Raw genomic sequence first — 23,501 nt, 5'->3', positions numbered from 1 at the left:
CTCCTTTTAAAAATCCTCCAGAATTTAGCCTCCACATCATTAGTAGTTAATTAAAATGAGATATAGTGAGAAAAGACAAATATTACAAATACTTCTGCATGTGTTATTTATTTATAAGAGATATTATAATCTTATTGCTCCTATAGTATTTTTTCTCTCTAGAACATTAAAATGCAATTTTTAAATAGCTTGGAAACTCTACCTTATTTCAGTTAGTCTAAAATGTTATGCTAGCAGATGCTACAGAATAACAGGATAGGTATATAATAATGCTAGGGAGCATGACAATATGATACCTTTTTTTAAAAGCTATGATACATCGGAAAAGGAAAGTTCCATGTTGGTTGGTAATACTAGACCTTCAGTTTCTGATAGAAAGGATTTTTAATTCCACTATCAGGCACGCCCCCAACTGGATAGAATAAAATAGTGTCATTATTTGAACATAATGAAATGTACATTATTTGTTAATAATGAAAATTCTTCTGAAAATTTAAAACTCATTATAACACTATGAATGTCATGGTGCAAAAGCAGAATTTGATTTTGGCTGTTTGGATTTTATTTCAGTACCAGGAATTTAAGCCACCACTTGAAAAACTTTTTGTACTAAATTTAATTATCACTTTCATTTTCAATACTTTTCCCAATTGTCTTTGCATTATTTGCATAGAGAGCCGATTGGGTTGAAAAGCAAATATGTTGGAAAATTTGGTAAAAAATGTTGAACTAAAATATATTTCAAAAAATTTACTTCGGGCTACCCCCTTTTAAACCATAGTGATTTCTTTAAAATAATGACAATGAGAATTCAGTCTTATTTTAATTGAATAGAGTTATCAACCTGCTTTCACTGAATATAAAGAATGAAAGCTTTCAATGTTCTGTCACACAAAACTAAGAAAATCAGAAGTCAGTATATTTGGAACTGCCTCGCTAAAAACTTCATCCATGTTGTCAATTAAAATTGAAGTATCTACATGATCTCAACAAAGATATAATGTAAAACATCTGTTCAAACTTAAATTGAAGTAAGTAACATTTTTTCCCCAACATTTCCAGTTTTACTGTATTTAGGTTTCCTGAACAAACGTATTCATGATAGTCTTAGTTAAAACTGGTTCCACTCTGCCAACAATCAATTTGATTGACATGTTTACATATCAACTCATCTCATCTCACAAATTTTAAACTTTTTCACTTAAAATTGGATTCAAGTTGGCATTTTTCAAGAACTTTATTTACATATATTTTAGGTTCAAAATGTGCATTAGAACTTTTTTTTTTACTTTTTTAAGTAATAGATACATATATCCAAATGTATATTTATGACCTGTCAGATTGGAATTTCATATGCATGCAGTTGTATTCTCACAACTTCATGTGAAAGGTGATAATTTTAGGCAACTGTATATGAAATTCTTTTAATAGTATAAATTGGATCATTCCATTAATTAGAAAGAATATAATAGAAATAAATGACAGGAATAAAATCACAAAAATTTCAGAAAAAAAACATTAATTATGTCTTTAATTGCTGCAGGTACTAATTTGTATCAAATCTTACCTGATCTTTAATTTCAAGATCCCTTTTAGTTTTTGTTCTGTACTCTCTGTGCTCCTTTTCAGCCTCATCCTTCTCCATTTTGGTTTTATTCAATTGATAGCGCATTTCTTCACACACCTGTTAGATTACAAAAACTAGATCAATAGCTACTGGAATCTACTAGGCAATGCCTGCAATCAGATCTTTTGGTGCCCCCTAGAGGTCATATGAATAAATACAACAGAAGTTTTCTAAGAATGGCATTTTCTATTTGCATATTCAATATATTGCCAAGATGTGGAGGCAATATCAGATATTATTGAGTCTTGCAATTTCAAATTACAGATAAAGCAAAGCATAACCAGGGAACTCTGGTAATATACACAAGAATTTTTCATGTAAAATAAGAGCTTCAATTGCATATTATCATCTAAAATGCACTATCATCTCACTTTTAAATAGGTAAAATTATTAATTAAAATATTAAGCTATGTTATTATTCATTCAAATTGTCATGGTTAAAGATACACTCTATATTAAAAACTTACTTGAAACTCTTTATCAGTTAGGCTTTTATTTAAGGAAATTAATAAAGGAATTCTTCTCTCTGTTAATAGACTATATTATTAATATTTAGGTATAGAGTAGAACCCAGCTAGTATTTACTGTAGGCTTTGTAGATAATGTCAGTCTTACCATGCAGAATACTATGTATTTAAGTTAAGAAAATTAAAAATCATAGACTGCAACTAAGTCCACTCTGCTTTTAAAATAACTATGGTGTTTAACATAAAAGGAAAATATACATGTAAGTGAAATTATTTTAATACAGTATTAAATAATAAACACAAGTAGTATATAAAAATTATGTATCATCCTTTACATATTCTTTCAATCCAGGGCATCTCCATACAGATAAATACATTTGGAAAATGCAACTAGCAGACAAATCTAAATAAAGAAGTTACAAACTTCTGAGACAACTGAGAACTTGTAGGGAGATCAAATAATACATGTCTGCTAAGTCAGTTTCTAAGTTAAAAATATGAGATTTTAAAAATTAGGTATCATCCAATGACTATTTCCACCTGAAACTTTTTAATTTTGGTAGGTCTCCAAAGTGATTATTAGAATTTTAGAAATTAGTTTCATCATTATTGAAGTTTTAGAATCTTGCAAAATCTATATGCATTTCCTATGTTCAAATAAAAAATACCTTAAGACTAAACTAGTCTGTGTTTGAAAACTACAGTGACAGGATAGAAGAAAAACTAAGTTTCTCCCCTGTGACCCTCAAAAAGTTTTTTAAAAATGAATAAAATTACTAAAAACTGTATTTGAAATTCAGATATCTTCAGTATGTGACAGCTGATCCTTTCAATTTCAAAAATATTAGTAATGCACAAAAAATTATTAGTCAAAGCTAAGTAAAATTTAAAAACTAAGAACTACAGAAAAACATGAGAGGAGCCCCCAAATTTCAATCTATTTGATTTACATATAAGAATACAATTTAAAAATCCAAATTACAATACCAACACATAACAACTACAGAGCCACGGTGCTTATAACTCAATATCAGTACAAAATTATCATATACAATAACTATCTAAGCATTAAGTCCTATTTTAAATAATTGTATCCCTTAAGTTTATTTTTAAAGTTTCCCTGCCTCACTAATTTCAGTTTAAAATGCGTTTGTTAAATTTATTTGTGACACTTAAGTTTCATCTAAAATAAATCAACAAATTAAATTTAACTAGGATTATATTATCCCAGTGTTGGAAGCAATGACAAGGCACTCCCCTGATGTTTGAGTCCTTTTGAACAGTTCTAAAGACAGACTAATCATTCTTTACTGTCCATATTTCAACAGAAAGTTTTCTCCTTATAATGAACTAAAAATCCTCATGTAGCTCTCACCTATTATCCAGGTCAACCATTTCTATCCCTCTGCACCAATTCCCTTACTTCTACCCCCTACTTCCACACAAACACATCAATCATACTGGCAAATATGATATTTTAAGCTTCTGCATGAACTAGCTGGAATTTTAGAAAGCAAATGAAGAACTATATAAACTCAAGGGAAAAAAATAAAAATTAGGCTTCCTTTTCTAATATATATTAAAGATAATTCAAATTACTGAGTTATAAAGCAATAATGGCATTAAAAATGTGTCAAAATTTGGGAAAATATGTTGAGAAATAAAATACAATATGAAATGAGTATGCGTTTTAACAAAATTATCTGGTATGTATTGATGAAACACAAATTGATTTAATTTATTACATCATGCATATCCCTATTGAGTTACTTCGTCTTAAACCAATGATTACTGAAGTCTACATAGACCTCTAGTGTTTCTTAAACATGTACCTTAGCCACTTATGACCATTAAACATTTCAGTTCCTGGTTCGCAAGTTTGTGGATGCCCATAGCGCAGACATTGTGATAGCATAGTGTAAAGTATAAATTTAAGGACCAATAGAATAAGAAGTTATAGTATTAGAATCTTGATTTTAAAGAACAGGTCTGAAAGGAATGAGAGGTGGAGAATTTTTTTATGTTAAGCACACCTTTATGTTGTAAATAAATGTATGTCTTTTAGTATTATTGAGAAGACCAAACTTCTACCATCTCTGGGGAAAAAATTACCCCTAATTGACTAATTTAGAAATACAAGTTTTATCAAATATTTAATAATTAAAGTAATAAAATTGGCCTATTTACAAGTTTGTCTAAACAACTTAACCCTTAAGTTCTTTGAGGACATTATGTCTAACCCATCTTCGTGTTTGTAGCACCTAGCAAAGGGCCTGATGATAATAAATAAATGCTTGCTGATGACCATTATGTGGATCTTTACTATCTCGAAACAAAAAAAATTTTTCTACTCCAGACTTCTTTCTGAGATTTACAGACTAGGAAAAAATTTTCAAAGAAAAGATTTACATAATTAGTAAACTAAAATCTCTCTTTGTACCTTTGTGACATCCATTTCCCGGGAAGCAAGCTGGTTTTGAATTTCCTCGAGTTGATGAACAGCTGAAATCTTCTCTCTTGTAACCTTTTCCACCTCAGCCTCCAGTTGGGCAATATTCTGAGACAGGGTCAACATCTACAACAGGAAATAAAAGTCCTAAATGATCATGTCATTTGACAAAATAAATATTTAAAACATCTTAAGTTAACAGAGTCTCAGCATGGCCACTGGACTCTCTAAGTCATTTCTCTGTGGATGGGGTATCTCCATGACTCTGCATTCTCAATTCATCAATCTCCCTTGACTATCACCTCATAATAATTGCTTTTTTCCCCTAAACTTTTAAGATTTATTCTCTTAGCAACTTTCAAATATACAATGCAGTATTGTTAATTAGAGTCCCCATGTTTTTTATTTTTAAAAGATATGTATGTACATATTTATTTATTTGGCTGCCCCAGGTCTTAGCTGCCGCATGCTGGATCTTTGGTTGCAGCATGTGGCATCTATTTACCGGATCAGGGATGGAACCCTGGCCTCCTGTATGGGGAACACCAGAGTCTTAGCCACTGGATCGCCAGGGAAGCCCCACCATGCTTTTTAAATATTAAAAATAGAATTGATGAGCAGACAGTTTTTGAGAAACTTCCATATGTTATACTAAGTCTTTAATACCAGAGTTTATGAATTTCTAAGTACTTTAGAAAAACATGTCTAATATCTGAAAAATTCAATAAGAATATAAAATAGTATTTTTTAAAAACACTAAGTATTTTAGTAATTTTGTATTAAGGCAGACACAAGGATAAAGGTGCTGAATTTATCCTCCATGTTAAACTATATTTAAAATTTTACTGATATATTGTTTATCAACTAAAATTATTTACATGCATAGTGCTTAAGACATCACATTTTTTGCTGTCTGTTTCCTCATTGGACTAGAAGTTCCTCAAGAGCATATTCCTTAAGAGGCATGATTAATGTTTGATGAATTTGAATCACTAGAATAAATGGCTTTTCTGAGGGACTCTATGATAGCAGGTGCTTAGTTTTTCTTCTAAGGGTTAGAAATGCTTTCCAGACCTTAGATTTAACCTTCATAGTTTTCAGTTTGCAATTACATTTTAACTTCTGCTCTGGTGAGTCAAATTTTTCTAGGCAATTAGTTTCTCATTTGTATAGCACTTTTAAAGTGATGAAGAAATGCTACCTTGTCCCTAGATCAAAACATAGCTATTCATTTTTAATCGGCCAAAACAAAAACTGATAACAAATTTGACATAATATTTAAAATCTACCACTGTACACTAACATGGGTGTGAATTCAGTTTTACAACAGAAATCAGTAACTAAAGTTTGTAATAAAAATCAAGATTGCCTTTGGCAACTAACTCAAATTGAAAATATCAAAATAATGAGCCCGGGTAGCTATTTTCTAATTTAGACAGTAGAGGTATTATTTAACTTGGCTAGGGATTGTGAGAATTGCACATTTATCATCAAGAAATTCGCCACATATCTAAATTGCATGTAAAATTTCTTTTACTAATACCAAGCTATGGACTATCGTTATGCAAATTACAATCTGAAACAAAAATTAAAGGTCAAAAGAAGTTAACTGTAACAAATCAAAAATACTAACTAAATTTCCTTAATTTAAAAATTCAAGTGCATGAGTAAGCATATTATGAATATGTAATTATAGCTTTTCTGGAACCTTACAATAACAACAAACTTTAATTACCAGCTACTAAAAAATTCATGTATTATTTATGTGAATCTTATGGCAAATGTATTAACATTGTGTGGCTTTTTTGAAGTAAATGTGCAGATATTTATTTTGCTAATGGTAAATTCCGAGTCAGTTGCTATAGCATGTGACAAATCGTGCACTTTCCATATGATTCCCTCCCTCTGCCACCCATCACTTGTTTCCCCTACCCACTACCTGTCTGCTCCCTTCTGTCACCCACTTCTCGGAGCCTCCCCTCCTATTGACACACCTTCTTTTTCCCCATGCCCACCATCTGGAAGTCAACATTACACTGCAGGAACTTCTCCATCCACATCTGTTGCAGAGGCAGAAGTAACACAGACAGCTGCAACACTGTTGGAGGGCCAGGGTGTTGACATCAGGTAAGTCCTTTAAACTTTGACAGGGGCAAGCAAGAGACAAGGACACCCAGGATGGGCAAGCTTGATAGAAATTTCTACAATGAAGCAGTCCCTGGTGTATTGAACATAGTATAAAATGGCATTCCTCATAAAAAAAGGTACAAGAATTAGGGATTCTAGCAATGGGCTATTATCAAGAAACCAACTGAGAAAATTCACAAACCACAGGGGGCATTCAATAAATAGAAGACTGAAGAACTGATTGAACTAACAAACTTAGTGTCTTAGTGCAACCAAAGACCATTACTGATGCCAACAGGCAAACTCACAGCAAGAACTGTTCATGGAGGAATGATTCAAAATCTGTCTAGGTGGAAGGCATCTGCTCTTCTAGAGCTTCCCACATAAATGAAATTTTTAAAGCAGTAGGAAGAAAGGGAAGAAGAAAAATAATAAAAAGAGAGAAAGAATATACAAGTCTCAGAAGCAAGCCCACCACAAGGAAAGCAGGGACACTTGTTCCAACACTAACCATGAGAACTTAAAATGTTGTGATTGTTGAGTTTACTTTAGTAAACTTTTGGTGCTAGGCAGTGTGATAATATTCTTTTTTAATCCCCTTGGAAAAGGAATGTATTGGATTAACTTTCTGTTGAAAAAAATGAAAACTAAAAATTTTCTAAAATTCATTTAAGCTAATAAATAAAAAAATAAAGCTGGACTTTATAATAAAATGTGTTAGATTTTACTAACACAAAGGTCCAAGAAAGCTACCCAATAGAGCTAACTCTTTCACTAGAGAAGGATAATAGCCACAAACTAAAATTGTTTTAATGTCCACCCTAAGCCAGGTAGTTTGTTAAAACAAACTACTAAATGTCAAAACATTATTTTATTTAATCCTACCAATTCTTTAAGTAGATCAAATCTGTCATTCACTACTCTGAAATTTGGAGAGGTTAAATGACTTGTTCAAGGTCACAAAAAGGTCAAACTGGATTCAACACTAAAGCCTTTTACTTCAAAGATTCTGCCATTTCCTGTGAGACTACTGCCTTCACTGCTAGGATCACTTTCAACTCTTTATTCATACATCTTTATTTGGGGCAGGATCTTGAGATTAAATGTCAAATAAGGCTTAATGGGGACAAAAAAATTCAGAAATGTACTGTACTTTTGTTGCCACTTTTGTTCATAAAATAATTATCAGTTTAAGAAAATTATACATAAAAGCACCTGGAATATTGCCTGGCACATTTCAGACTTCATTTCTTCTTATCAGGAATTCTCATCAACATATTTTTACATAGTAAAAGTACTCAGCAAGGCAAAAGTTGCCACTAAACAACCCAGGAAAAAGTCTCCTAGGCATAATTAGTGGCTGATCTTTGTTATTGATGCCATTCTTTCTCTCACACAAGCTCAGCTCACAAATTTACCTTCCTCCACACCTTACTCACATTGGTTTATCTCCCCCTCCTACTGCATTTCTAAATCCTGCCTATTTTTTTTTTTTTTTTTGACGCTCAGTTAAAATGCCATCTTCTCCACAAAGTTTTCCATGATCTCTTGCAGACAGAAATCTGTTCTGATCCTCTGAACTCTTAGCATTTTAGTTATACCTTTCCAGGAGAGGAAAATGGCAACCCATTCCAGTGTTCTTGCCTGGGAAATCCTATGGACAGAGAAGCCTGCAGGGCTACTCTGTCCATAGGGTCACAAAGAGTTGGACATGCACGCATGCCTTTCCAATGGCCTGGGGCCTTCTTTCTTCCACTTGTATTCCCCTTGTATTCATTCAATAAGTACATATTGAGCACATTTTATGTGGGAGGAATATGCCAAGCAATTAGGATGTTAACAAACCATACATGCAGGGGAATCATAGTAAATTAGGGGAAATAATTCAATAAGATTTTGCAATAAATTGAGTTATAGAAGCCTATAGGAGGGTCTCCCAAAAATTCATCATTGGGAAACTATGAGAAGATATGGTGTCAAGAACTCTAAACCATCAGTCAGAGAGGCTGGAGGAAGAGTCCTCTAGGCAATGGTGGGTGAGGGGTGCAGGGATGGGATAAGAGGGGCAAGGCCCTGCAAAATCCTGAAATGAAAAATTGGTATGGCAGACTGGCAAGTTTGCACATTTGAGAAAGTGCAAGTAGGTCATAAAGGTGGTAATGTAAGAAAGAAAAGAGAAGGGAGATGAGACTGAAGAACCAAAGAGAGGGGGAAAAATGTACAATCTTTATGTTACAGTGAAAGAGCTTAAAAAGATGCCACAAAAAAAGAAAACTACAGGCCAATATCACTGATGAACATAGATGCAAAAATCTTTAACAAAATTCTAACAAACAGAATCCAACAACATATTAAAAAGATCATACATCATGACCATGCTTTATCCCATGGATACAAGGATTCTTTAATATCCACAAATCAATCAATGTGATACACCACATTAACAAATTGAAAGATTAAAACCATATGATTATCTCAATAGATGCAGAGAAAGCCTTTGACAAAATTCAACATCCATTTATGATAAAAACCCTCCAGAAAGCAGCCACAGAAGGAACATACCTCAATATAATGAAAGCCATATATGATAAACCACAGCAAACAGTATCCTCAATGGTGAAAAACTGAAAGCATTTCCCCATAAAATCAGGAACAGGACAAGGGTGCCCACTCTCACCACTACTATTCAACATAGTTTTGGAAGTTTTAGCCACAGCAATCAGAGAAGAAAAAGAAATAAAAGGAATCCAAATTGGAAAAGAAGAAGTAAAACTCTCACTGTTTGCAGATGACATGACCCTCTACATAGAAAACCCTAAAGACTCCACCAGAAAATTACTAGAGCTAATCAATGAATATAGTAAAGTTGCAGGATATAAAATTAACACATAGAAATCCCTTGCATTCCTACACACTAACAATGAGAAAACAGAAAGAGAAATTAAGGAAACAATTCTATTCATCATTGCAACAAAAAGAATAAAATACTTAGGAATAAATATACCTAAAGAAACAAAAGACCTATATATAGAAAACTATAAAACACTGATAAAAGAAATCAATGATGACACAAATAGATGGAGAAATAAACCATGTTCATGGATTGGAAGAATCAATATAGTGAAAATGAGTACACTACCCGAAGCAATCTATAGATTCAATGCAATCCCTATCAAGCCACTAACGGTATACTTCACAGAGCTAGAACAAATAATTTCACAATTTGTATGGAAATATTAAAAAAAAACCTCGAATAGCCAAAGCAATCTCGAGAAAGAAGAATGGAACTGGAGGAATCAACCTGCCTGACTTCAGGCTATTCTACAAAGCTACAGTCATCAAGACAGTATGGTTCTGGCACAAAGACAGAAATATAGATCAATGGAACAAAATAGAAAGCCCAGAGATAAATCCACACACCTATGGACACCTTATCTTTGACAAAGGAGACAAGAATATACAATGGAGAAAAGACAATCTCTTTAACAAGTGGTGCTGGGAAAACTGGTCAACCACCTGTAAAGAATGAAACTAGAATACTTTTTAACACCATACATAAAAATAAACTCAAAATGGATTAAAGATCTAAATGTAAGACCAGAAACTATAAAACTCCTAGAGGAAAACATAGGCAAAACAGTCTCTGACATAAATCATAGCAGGATCCTCTATGACCCATCTCCCAGAGTAGTGGAAATAAAAGCAAAAATAAACAAATGGGCCCTAATTAAACTTAAAAGCTTTTGCACAATGAAGGAAACTATAAGCAAGATGAAAAGACAGCCTTCAGAATGGGAGAAAATAATAGCAAACGAAGCAACTGACAAAGAATTAATCTAAAAAATATACAAGCAGCTCTTGCAGCTCAATTCCAGAAAAATAAATGACCCAATCAAAATATGGGCCAAAGAACTAAACAGAAATTTCTCCAAAGAAGACACACACATGGCTAACAAACACATGAAAAGATGCTCAACATCACTCATTATCAGAGAAATGCAAATCAAAACCACAATGAGGTACCATCTCACACCGGTCAGAATGGCTGCTATCAAAAAGTCTACAAACAATAAATACTGGAGAGGGTGTGGAGAAAAGGGAATCCTCTTACACTATTGGTGGGAATGCAAACTAGTACAGCCACTATGGAGAACAGTGTGGAGATTCGTTTAAAAAATGTAAATAGAACTGCCATTAGATCAGGTTAGATCAGTCGCTCAGTCATGTCCGACTCCTTGCGACCCCATGAATCGCAGCACGCCAGGCCTCCCTGTCCATCACCAACTCCCGGAGTTCACCCAGACTCACGTCCATCGAGTCAGTGATGCCATCCAGCCATCTCATCCTCTGTCATCCCCTTCTCCTCCCGCCTCCAATCCCTCCCAGCATCAGAGTCTTTTCCAATGAGTCAACTCTTCCCATGAGGTGGCCAAAGTACTGGAGTTTCAGCTTTAGCCTCATTCCTTCCAAAGAAATCCCAGGGCTGATCTCCTTCAGAATGGACTGGTTGGATCTCCTTGCAGTCCAAGGGACTCTCAAGAGTCTTCTCCAACACCACAGTTTAAAAGCATCAATTCTTCGGCACTCAGCCTTCTTCACAGTCCAACTCTCACATCCATATATGACCACAGGAAAAACCATAGCCTTGACTAGATGAACCTTTGTTGGCAAAGTAATGTCTCTGCTTTTCAATATGCTATCTAGGTTGGTCATAACTTTCCTTCCAAGGAGTAAGCGTCTTTTAATTTCATGGCTGCAGTCACCATCTGTAGTGATTTTGGAGCCCAGAAAAATAAAGTCTGACACTGTTTCCACTGTTTCCCCATCTATTTCCCATGAAGTGGTGGGACTGGATGCCATGATCTTCGTTCTCTGAATGTTGAGCTTTAAGCCAACTTTTTCACTCTCCACTTTCACTTTCATCAAGAGGCTTTTGAGTTCCTCTTCACTTTCTGCCATAAGGGTGGTGTCATCTGTATATCTGAGGTTATTGATATTTCTCCCGGCAATCTTGATTCCAGTTTGTGTTTCTTCCAGTCCAGCGTTTGTCATGATGTACTCTGCATATAAGTTAAATGAACAGGGAGACAATATACAGCCTTGATGAACTCCTTTTCCTATTTGGAACCAGTCTGTTGTTCCATGTCCAGTTCTAACTGTTGCTTCCTGACCTGCATACAAATTTCTCAAGAGGCAGATCAGGTGATCTGGTATTCCCATCTCTTGAAGAATTTTCCACAGTTTATTGTGATCCACACAGTCAAAAGCTTTGGCATAGTCAATAAAGCAGAAATAGATGTTTTTCTGGAACTCTCTTGCTTTTTTGATGATCCAGCAGATGTTGGCAATTTGATCTCTGGTTCCTCTGCCTTTTCTAAAACCAGCTTGAACATCAGGAAGTTCATGGTTCACATATTGCTGAAGCCTGGCTTGAAGAATTTTGAGCATTAAATTACTAGCATGTGAGATGCGTGCAATTGTGCGGTAGTTTGAGCATTCTTTGGCATTGCCTTTCTTTGGGATTGGAATGAAAACTGACCTTTTCCAGTCCTGTGGCCACTGCTGAGTTTTCCAAATTTGCTGGCATATTGAGTGCAGCACTTTCACAGCATCATCTTTCAGGATTTGGAATAGTTCAACTGGAATTCCATCACCTCCACTAGCTTTGTTCATAGTGATGCTTTCTAAGGCCCACTTGACTTCACATTCCAGGATGTCTGGCTCTAGGTCAGTGATCACACCATTGTGATTATCTGGGTCATGAAGATCTTTTTTGTACAGTTCTTCTGTGTATTCTTGCCATCCCTTCTTAATATCTTCTGCTTCTGTTAGGTCCATACCATTTCTGTCCTTTATCAAGCTCATCTTTGCATGAAATGTTCCTTTGGTATCTCTGATTTTCTTAACGAGATCCCTAGTCTTTCCCATTCTGTTATTTTCCTCTATTTCTTTGCATTGATATCTGAAGAAGGCTTTCTTATCTCTTCTTGCTATTCTTTGGAACTCTGCATTCAGATGTTTATATCTTTCCTTTTCTCCTTTGCTTTTCACTTCTCTTCTTTTCACAGCTATTTGTAAGGCCTCCCCAGACAGCCATTTTGCTTTTTTGCATTTCTTTTCTATGGGAATGGTCTTGATCCCTGTCTCCTGTACAATGTCACGAACCTCATTCCATAGTTCATCAGCAACTCTATCCATCAGATCTAGGCCCTTAAATCTATTTCTCACTTCCACTGTATAATCATAAGGGATTTGATTTAGGTCATACCTGAATGGTCTAGTGGTTTTCCCTACTTTCGTCAACTTAAGTCTGAATTTGGCAATAAGGAGTTCATGGTCTGAGCCACAGTCAGCTCCTGGTCGTGTATTTGCTGACTGTGTAGAGCTTCTCCATCTTTGGCTGCAAAGAATATATAATAGTCTGATTTCGGTGTTGACCATCTGGTGATTTCCATGTATAGAGTCTCCTCTTGTGTTGTTGGAAGAGGGTGTTTGTTATGACCAGTGCATTTTCTTGGCAAAACTCTATTAGTCTTTGCCCTGCTTCATTCCGTATTCCAAGGCCAAATTTGCCTGTTACTCCAGGTGTTTCTTGACTTCCTACTTTTGCATTCCAGTCCCCTGTAATGAAAAGGACATCTTTTTGGGGTGTTAGTTCTAAAAGGTCTTGTAGGTCTTCATAGAATCGTTCAACTTCAGCTTCTTCAGTGTTACTGGTTGGGGCATAGACTTGGATTACTGTGATACTGAATGGTTTGCCTTGGAAATGAACAGAGATTATTCTGTCGTTTTTGAGATTGCATCCAAGTACTGCATTTCAGACTCTCTTGTTGACCATTATGGCCACTCCATTTCTTCTGAGGGATTCCTGCCCGCAGTAGTAGATATAATGGTCATCTGAGTTAAATTCACCCATTCCAGTCCATTTTATTTCACTGATTCCTAGAATGTCAACATTCATTCTTGCCATACGACCCAGCAATCCCACTGTTGGGCATACACACCGAGGAAACCAGAATTGAAAGAGACATGTGTACCCCAATGTTCATTGCAGCACTGTTTAGAATAGCCAGGACATGAAAGCAATCTAGATGTCCATTGGCAGACGAATAGATAAGAAAGCTGTGGTACATATACACAATGGAATATTACTCAGCCATTAAATAGAATGTATTTGAATCAGTTCTAATGAGTGGATGAAACTAGAGCCTATTATACAGAGTGAAGTAAGTCAGAAAGAAAAACACCAATACAGTATACTAACGCATATATATGGAATTTAGGAAGATGGTAATGATACCCTATATACGAGACAACAAAAGAGACACAGGCGTAAAGAACAGTCTTTTGGACTCTGTGGGAGAAGGCGAGGTTAGCTATTCTCTCTCTGTGTGAGAGAATAGCATTGAAACATGTACATTATCATATGTGAAACAGATCTCCAGTCCAGGTTCAATGCATGCGACAGGGTGCTCAGGGCTGGTGTACTGGGATGACCCAGAGGGATGGCATGGGGAGGGAAGGGGAAGGGGGGTTCAGGATGGGGAACACATGTACACCCATGGCTGATTCATGTCAATGTATAGCAAGAACCACTACAATATTTTAAAGTAATTAGCCTCCAATTAAAATACATAAATTAATTTTAAAAAAAAGAGAGACAGCTTAAATTTTATCCATGGGATTAAAGACAGACATGAAAGGATTTTAAAGAAAGAGACTGACTTATTGATGGATTCATTTTAGAAAGAGCATCCTTGGATCTTTGAGTAAGAGAACAGATGAGAAGGAGGTGAGACTGGAAGCAAGGAGACCACATGGGGCTGTAGGAATCATCCAAGGGTAAGATATGGAGAGCAGTGGGATGGAGAGACAGGGCAACATTGGTAGGGGTCTGAATCTCTAGAACTGGGTAACTTAATGATGTACAGGGTGAGGGAGAAGGAGGAGACAAGGATGACAGCAAGATTTCTGAGTTGGGCAACTGGATGAATGAGCAGTAGTTCTACTACGAAAGGGAAGGTAGGAAGTGAAGCTGGTTTGGGAGCTCACTAGAGAGCTAAAGATTTAGGAATCAATACCATATATATGGGGCTTCCCAGGTGGTTCAGTGGTAAAAGAATCCATCTGCCGATACAGGAGAGACAGGTTCAAGCCTCGGGTCAGGAAGATCCCCTGGAGAAGGAAATGGCAACCCACTCCAGTATTCATGCTTGGAAAATCTTATGGACAGAGGAGCCTGGTGGACTACAGTCCATGGGGTTGCAAAGAGTTGGACATGACTGAGCATGCACTCATGCACAATGTATATGAAATTAAAGCCACAGTAGTGCTACAGTACAATAATGAAGATCCAGCACAACCAAAATAGTAAGTAAATACATTAAAAAAAAATGTTTAAGCCACAGTAGTGCTAGAGACACCTAAGTCTAAAGCTGTCTGCTAAACTCTAGAACCTCTTATCAAGGTGCTTTCTGGATGTGTCTCTTTCATTACCTCAAAGGCACCTTAAACTCAGACTAACCTAAAAGGCACACATCATTTTCCCAAATCAAGAATACTGATTCAGAGAAATCAAAGAAAGAGAAACTTTTACAGAGAATAAGAATGAAAAAATATTCCTGAAAAATAGCATTAGGAGGTCTCCAGTGAACATAGCAATGGTAATTTCATTGACTATGGGCACAGAAGCTGAAATGCAGTGGGCTGTTGAGTGGTGAGAAAAAGGCAATGCATGCTCAGTCGTGTCCTACTCTTTGCATCCCCCTGAACTGTAGTCCACCAGGATCCTTTGTTCATGGGATTTTCCAGGCAAGAATACTGGAGTGGGTTGCCATTTCCTACTCCAGGAGATCTTCCTGACCCAGGGATCAAACCTGCATCTCCTGTGTCTCCTGCACTGGCAGGTGGGTTCTTTACCACTAAGCCATAGAGGAAGCCCCCAAAAGACAATATGTATGGACAAATCTTTCAAGAAATTTGACTATTAAAGGAAAGAGTAAGGAGGGATATGGAATTAGTAAGGTGCTTTCCAGCCTTGGCTGCACACTGGAATCACCTGGACAATTTTTTAAAATACTGACACCTGGATCCTACCCTCAGCTGTTCTCCCATAATTCATTTGGGATTCAGCCTGGGTGAACCAGAGTTTTGGAACTTCTACGTAGTCAAGATTGAGAATGACTGGATTAGAAGGAAGAGACTATTTTCCTGATGATAAGGAAAAGGCTATAGTGAAGTAAAGGCTGAAGATTCAGAAGAGAGTGGGGAACAAATGGAAATAGGTTCCTGAGGTGGTTGAGGGGCATGGGATCCAGAGCAAGAGGAAAGGATGAAGTCACTCCCATCTGACAGGGTTGCAGTGCAGGTGAAATTTTACTTTAGGCAGAAGTGAGGGGAAAAATAAAAAGTTGAAGTGGTTACCATCTAATGGCATCAACTTTCTTTGTTAGGTAAGTAGAGGCTCTCTGCTGAGAATGAGGGGAAAGGTAGTATGGTAGAGAACCTGAGAAGAATTAAAGTGATTTGAAATAGTCCTTGAAAAATGGGTCTTAGATACCATCATTTCCCACCTGGACTACTGTAATTATTTCCCACTTGGTCTAAGAGGTTTATTCTGGTCCCCCTTCAAATCTATGGACAGATGATTTTTCTCAAATATAAATGGCATCATGACACTACCCAATTTAAAGCCATTCAATGGTTTATTGTTGCTGTTATTCAGTTGCTAAGTCATGTCTGACACTTTGCGACTCCATGGCTGCAGCATGCCAGGTTTCCTTGTCCTTCACCACCTCCCAAAGTTTGCTCAAGCTCGTGTCCATTGAGTCGGTGATGCCATCTAACCATCTCATCCTCTGTCCCCCACTTCTTCCCCGGCCCTCAATCTTTCCCAGGATCAGAGTCTTTTCCAATGAGTCAGCTCTTTGCATCAGGTGGCCAGAGTATTGGAGCTTCAGCTTTAGCATCAGCACTTCCAATGAATATTCAGGGTTGATTTCCTTTAGTAATCACTGGTTTGATCTCCTTTCTGTCCATGGGACTCTCGAGAATCTTCATCAGCACCACAATTTGGAAGCATCAGTTCTTCAATGGTTTACCATCACTTTTTGGATAACACTTAAAATCTTTCACATGGGTTTTATGACCATTCATGATTTGGTCCCTGCATATTTCTCCAAACTCATCTTCCATCATCTGTCTCTTACTGCCTATGCCCCAGTCACCTAAACTCTCTCTAAATTCCCAAAAAGGATTATGCTTTGTAGCTTCCGAGCCTTGGGAGTATTGTTTTTCTGGGTCTGAAACTTCCCCTCAACTCTTCCCCTGACCACTCCTACTCAACTGCTTTGAGTCTCACTTGTAAAACCTCATGCTTAGGAAAATCTTTCATGACTGTGTAGACTAAGTCATATTTGCCTGTTATGCATTTTCATGGTAACTCTATACTGTATCTTCATGCTTATATCACAGTGGTAAAAACTCATTTGTGGAAGTATGTGCTTAATGTCTACCTCTCCCACTAGTCTATAAACTCCATGAGGGGAATGCATTGGTCCTGTGATGATGACATTCCCATGACCTCCAGTTAGTATCTGTTGAATCCCTAAATGAACAGGAGAGAGGGGAATGTGTAGGAGGACTGCTAGAAAGCACCGAAAGAACAACGGACACCAAAGACCATAAGGGTATGGTGGTGTCATCTGCAAGATTGTAGCATTTTTCTTCACCAGCTGAGATCATCAATGCAAGTCATAGAAGGTAGACAGTTAGACTGACCTTTAAGTTACGTTTTGACAGGCACAGTTCTTTTAAAAAAGGATAAGAAAACAAGGGAGTTTACCTTGCCTCACATACCTGTATGACTTAAAACTCACTGGGCAGAATTTGTGATTTTTCTCTTTATATAGCCTCAGGCTTATACACTGCCATGCACACAGCAGATAATCAGTAGATATTTGCTGAATGAGTTAATTTTCAAATCTTGGAATATTATAAGACAGAACTTACAGTATAAGCTGTGAGGCTGCTTTGAACAAACAGAACATTGAAGTTTGGGTTACTTCAAGGACCACATCTTGCTCAGTTTTGTTCTACTATAGCAATTAATAGCAATATTAAAACTAGATTCCACTAAACTCTATATTCCAGTTTGTTACTGTTTTTCAAACACTGCCCATCACATATTATCTGTTCCTTTTGCCTCTAACTTCCCTCTTCCACTTATTCATCATGTAATTTGTTCAGTTCAGTCACTTAGTCGTGTCTGACTCTTTGCGACCCTGTGGACTGCAGCACGCCAGGCTTCCCTGTCCGTTGCGAACTCCCAGAGCTTGCTCAAATTCATGTCCATCGAGTTGGTGATGCTATCCAACCATCTCATTTTTTTGTAATTTGTAATTTGTTAGAACCTATTTTATACAAAGCATATCATAACTTTTTTTGGCTACTTGGTTTCTTACAAGTGTTTTATCTTCTTAATGTCTAATTTGGGAGTGGGGGGATGAAATGAAAGGGTAATTGCTCCTTAATTTAACCAAGGTTGAACTAAAATATGGATATCTGCAGAGCACCTGCTCTCCTCTGACAAACAGAGAGGGACTCAAACAGAATGACAGCATTAGAGTATATTTCACAATTTCCTATCATGAAATCTAATTATTTTCTTTGGAAAGGTCAGAGAATATAACTTTTATTGAGAAATACGTTGAGAATAGAAAAATTTTATGAACTCTAATTAATAAGCAATTTGAATACTTAAAAGATTTAAATATTTAAAGATCATTCAAGAATTGCAGACTGCAGACTCATCAATTACATCACAAAAACATTTCCTCTGCAATGTGGATAACAAATTGAACTTTTAAGTACCTTTGAGCCCATGTCTTCTCTTTCTTTTGTTATTTCTTTTTTCAACATCTCTTTCTCAAAGGCTCTTTTTTCTTGCTGAGATGCAAGTTCTTTCTCAAGTCGGTCTGTCTGCCTCTCCAGCTCATTCTTCAATTGTTCACATTGGATCAAAGCCTGCCAGAATAAGACAGTGAAATGGAACCATAGAATTTACAAGAAATACGGGGGAAATGAGATAATTAAGCTTTAATAATATTTAAAATAGTTATAACTTAATGTAAAGTCAAAGAAAAGAATATTTTTATATTTGTTTGTCAATACCACTTGGTGATTCAAATATTACATATATTCAAAAGTTACAGTTATTCACATATTTATTTTCACAATTAAGGCTATATTAACTAATCAACTAAGAAAATCCAAGCAACAAACCATGATAAAGGCCACAGAGGAGTTTGAATTTTATAAAAGGGGATCAGAAAATGTTCTAGTATTATCAATTATAAATCATGTTTATACCATAAGAAATACATAAGTATCTAATTTAACTGATTTTTCATTTGGACATGGTTAAAAATTATTTGTACTTTTAAATGATAAACATCAAAATTTTAAGATGAGTTGTGTTTGTCATTACGTAAAGGCATCTATTATTTAACATATAGTAATCAAGTTTCCTTACATATAAGTAAGATAAGATTTGGTTCACTCTCCTTACACACATAGCTAACGTAAAAATTAGGTAATAATCAAATTTTGGTAAGGGAAGACTCAAAACAGCAGTTACTACCTAGTTTTATAAAATGAGAAGTCTCATATTTGATTTTGCCAATTTAAAAGTTGGTAATTGTCCTTTAGACTAAATTTCCAGAATTTATACTAAATTCTGTGTTTTCAGAAATAAAAACTCTCTAATTTCCTTTTGGCTATATTCAGAATATCTTTATGTATAACATTCAATAATAAATTGAATTCAAACTCTCAAGAAGAAAAAACAATACAATTAAGGTGCTTGACTTATTAACAGAAAAATCTAAGTCATACTATGGTTTCTTAGTCTTATCCCATGTTTCCTCACAATATCCTCCTCTCTCAACCTCTATGTTGTTCCTTGAATTGAGAGAAAGAAACTGAAGCCTTATATGACTTATATACTGTATGCTTATAATTTGATAGTCACAGTTATTGTTAATGGAGATGGAAGTAGTCTCAGTAAGCACTGCAAAGTTTTATGCATTGTTATGCTTCCCTCTGGTGAAAGCTATAGTAAATACAGACAATAAATACCTAGGGTATGTGAATTTTCTTCCCTGTATCATGAACTCATTAAACTCTAACTTCTTTCAAACTCTTCTGGAAATGTTCTATACTCCTAGGCATAAAATATGAGGATAAAATGCAATTGTCTAAGATTAATTGATAAGCAAATACTTGATGCCTAAAAAAAGATTCTCCTAGGGAGTTAGTCCCAAATCCAATTCTAGTTGAAAATGTTCGGGAGATAAAACTTTACATTAGATTTTCAAGGAAATGGAAAAGCATATTTTTTCTATAATTTAAACCACTGGAGCTTGAAATATTACTAATTAGAGATTTTTGTGCTTTGGAACACAATTGCTCTAGTGTAAAGTATTTTATAAGAACCTAATAAAAACATTCATAATGTTCACTAGCACACAACTATCATGAAAGAATAAAATGATTATGGAATATAAACTAGTATATCTAATCAGAAGGTTTTTCATTGAATAAGAACTCAGGAAGCAATCTTAGTTGGTATAGGAATAGTGGAAGGAACTGCTGAAGATCAGGCTAACGTGAAGAACAAAGAGTCAATTCAGAGAATTTAATCAGTTCAGCAACAAGGAACAGTAAATGATCCTGACAGGTAAAAGGCCTAGTGCCAAAATGATATAAGCACAAGTGAGAAGCTGTAAATCACATAAACAAAATATGTTGCTGAAGACTTGGTTTTGTGGAGGGCCTTCTATGAGAAGTAGCTACCACTGAAAGGTGATGGTGAGTATGAAAGCAGCAATGAAACACTGAATAAAAACAGTAGGTCAAAAACTGGATATTGATCACTCTTGGTTTGTAACCAGTGATCCCATATAAAAATGGCTTTTAGTTTTATTGTTTTCATTTTAATATATATTCCTGGTCACAGTGAAGGAAATATTAACTACCACTTGGAACTAGAAAAGTCATTTAATCTTGCAACAGACCTCATATACAAGATTTGGTTCTACTAAATAAATACATATACATTCTTTCCATTAGGGCTTCCCTCATAGCTCAGTTGGTAAAGAATCTGCCTGCAATGCAGGAGACCCTGGATTGATTCCTGGGTGGGGAAGATCCCTTGGAGAAGGGATAGGCTACCCTACCCACTCCAGTATTCTTGGGCTTTCCTTGTGGCTCAGCTGCTAAAGAATCTGCCTGCAATGCGGGAGACCTGGGTATGATCCCTGGGTGGGGAAGATCCCCTGGAGAAGGGAAAGGCTACCCACTCCAGTATTCTGGCCTGGAGAATTCCATGGACCATACAATCCATGGGGATGCAAAGAGTCGGACACGACTGAGTGACTTTCACTTTCACTTTCGTCTTTCCATTAAAGCTTTGTCTTTAAATTCTAAGACTCCTCTCTTAGTTTTCAGAATCCCAGATGATTCAGTACTCCTTGATTATACTCTATATAACCATTTAGTAAAGGCATATAACTGAATCCTCAGTGACTAGGTCAAGGAATGGCCAACTACAACTAACTGATAGATCTTCGCAGGTGACCATGTTAATTTGGGATCTGCAGCTTCCATTTCTCCTAGTAGTTCCCAAGGTTGTGGCTCCTTCTTTTCCCTGAGCACAACCCCTTTCTTGGTGGAAACGGCTATAGGTCTTGGGGAGTTGGGGACTTAGACAACCCTCTTCCTTTTGCACCCTTGGTTTCAGGTATTCAAAATTCAAATAAAGGCTAATGCACCTTATTTCAGTTTTTGTTAAAAATGACCTAAAATGCAGTGACCTAGAGGGGAAACCTGTGTGCATGCTAAGTCACTTCAGTTGTGTCCGACTCTGCGACCCCGTAGACTGTAGCTTGCCAGGCTCCTCTGTCAACGGGGAAAATACTGGAGTGGGTGCCATGCCCTCCTCCAGAGGATCTTCCGACCCAGGGATTGAACCTCCACCTCCTGAGGCTCCTGCATTGCAGGTGGATTCTTTACCACTGAGTCACTTCCTACCGGGGGAAGCCCTTTATATACATATATATATATATATATATATACACACAAAAAAACTCTGGGAGATAGTGAAGGACAGGGAAGTCTGCTGTGCTGCAGTCCATGGGGTTGCAAAGAGTCTGACACAACTTAGCGACTGAACAACAACAACAAATATATAGACACACATACATCCTTTATTCACATTCTTTTCGGGCAACCACGAAGTCTGTTCTCTATGTCTGCGAGTCTATTTCTGTTTCATAGGTAAGTTCATTTGCGTCATGTTTTAGATTCCACATACAAGTGACATCATATGGTATTTGCCTTTTTCTAAACTTTTTATTTTGTACTGAGGTATAGCCGATTAACAATGTTGTAATCGTTTCTGGTGAACAGTGAAGGGACTCAGCCATATAAATACACATACCCATTCTCCCTCCAACTCCCTTCCCATCTAGGCTACCACATAACATTGAGCAGAGTTCCATCGAACTCTGTTTGATATAATATTTATGAAATGTAATTGCTTCCACTTATTTAGCATGCAATATGCAAAATATAACACTAGATGGCAACAAATGTTAAGAAACTATAAGAACAAAGTAACAATTACATAATGCAGTAATAAAGTAGTTGATTTTAAAATTAAAGTATATATGCTGTTTTGATTTTTACTCTCAAAAAGCAAAATTCCTAATATGTTTTACTATATCTTGATGATAATAACTATTATACTTGCACTGCATTTTGTAAACTGCTTAGAAATCAATCCTGGCATAAATACTAACTCAATGAAAAACAGATTCATGATACACAATAGCCTTTCTAGTTCTTAACCACTGAAATATTACATCATAAAAATTATTTATAAAAATTCATATTAATATTTAAAGTTAATATCTAATGTTATTTCAATTCAATAAACATTTATGGTACAATTAATATGTAAATAGCCATTGTGAAGAATACAGTGATAGATGTCACAGGCCTTGTTTTTAAGGTCTTTCCATGGAAAGAACTATGTACACAGCCACAAAAATTATACACCGCTCATTAGGAATACAGCGAAGGAAGAGATTAATTCAAACAAGAAGGGGTTGGAAAAAACTCTGGGGAAGACTGCCACCTGAGCTGACTCTCATAGACTGAATAAGTATTTCACAGATGAACACAGTGCAGAAAAGTACATGAGCAAATTCATGGAAAGAGCTGATATAGGTCACATTACAGAAACAGCACAAGTTATATGAAATGTGTAGTAAAAGAGAAGGCTAGAAAAGTTAGAGTGGGACCACACTGTGAAAGATCTGGAAGGTTATGCTAAGGATTTGTCTTTTATTCTACTGCAAGGGGAGAGCTGCCCGAACAGGGAGATTTACAATTTAGGAAGACTTTGGCAGCAAAGTGAAAGAATACTGGGGTTGAAAGAGACTTGGGGGAGACCAACAGAAGGCTATTCCAAAAGGCCACATAGGTTGCATAAGAGTATGTGAAGACTTGAACCGAGGTACAGGAATGGAAGTTGCAGGGATAACTTAGTAAGGGCCTCTGAGGAGAAGGTGCGAGTTTGGTAATTGATTGGATGTTGAGAGTGACGAATGGGGAGAAGCCAAAGGATCTTAAAGGATCTAGGCCAGAACTGTTGGTAAGATGATAATACCATTATCTGAAAGAAGATAATATGGAAAATTGTAGAAGGAAAAGGAGTGACAGACAGAAAGGAGGAGAAAAGTAACATTTTGGTAGTGTGGAGTTTCAG

The 23,501-nt window shown here is 36.2% G+C and overlaps 1 protein-coding gene across 10 annotated transcripts in view; it reads right to left on the bottom strand.

The window, feature by feature from the left end:
• The window catches only part of SDCCAG8 (SHH signaling and ciliogenesis regulator SDCCAG8), a 250,331-nt gene that overhangs the window by 161,837 nt on the left and 64,993 nt on the right, over positions 1-23,501 (bottom strand). For all 10 annotated transcript variants that reach the window (XM_070385343.1, XM_070385344.1, XM_070385345.1 and 7 more), the window contains 3 exons: positions 18,542-18,694; positions 4,535-4,669; positions 1,568-1,684 (listed from right to left, as the gene is read on the bottom strand). In XM_070385343.1, the coding sequence (XP_070241444.1) occupies positions 1,568-1,684; positions 4,535-4,669; positions 18,542-18,694 (405 nt within the window). The remainder of the gene's footprint in view (positions 1-1,567; positions 1,685-4,534; positions 4,670-18,541; positions 18,695-23,501) is intronic.

Source organism: Bos mutus, chromosome 16 (genome assembly GCF_027580195.1).
Source record: "Bos mutus isolate GX-2022 chromosome 16, NWIPB_WYAK_1.1, whole genome shotgun sequence".
NCBI classification, from domain to species: Eukaryota; Metazoa; Chordata; class Mammalia; order Artiodactyla; family Bovidae; genus Bos; species Bos mutus.
Note: the sequence above shows the minus strand (reverse complement) of the source record. Positions and strands in the feature narration are given on the sequence as shown.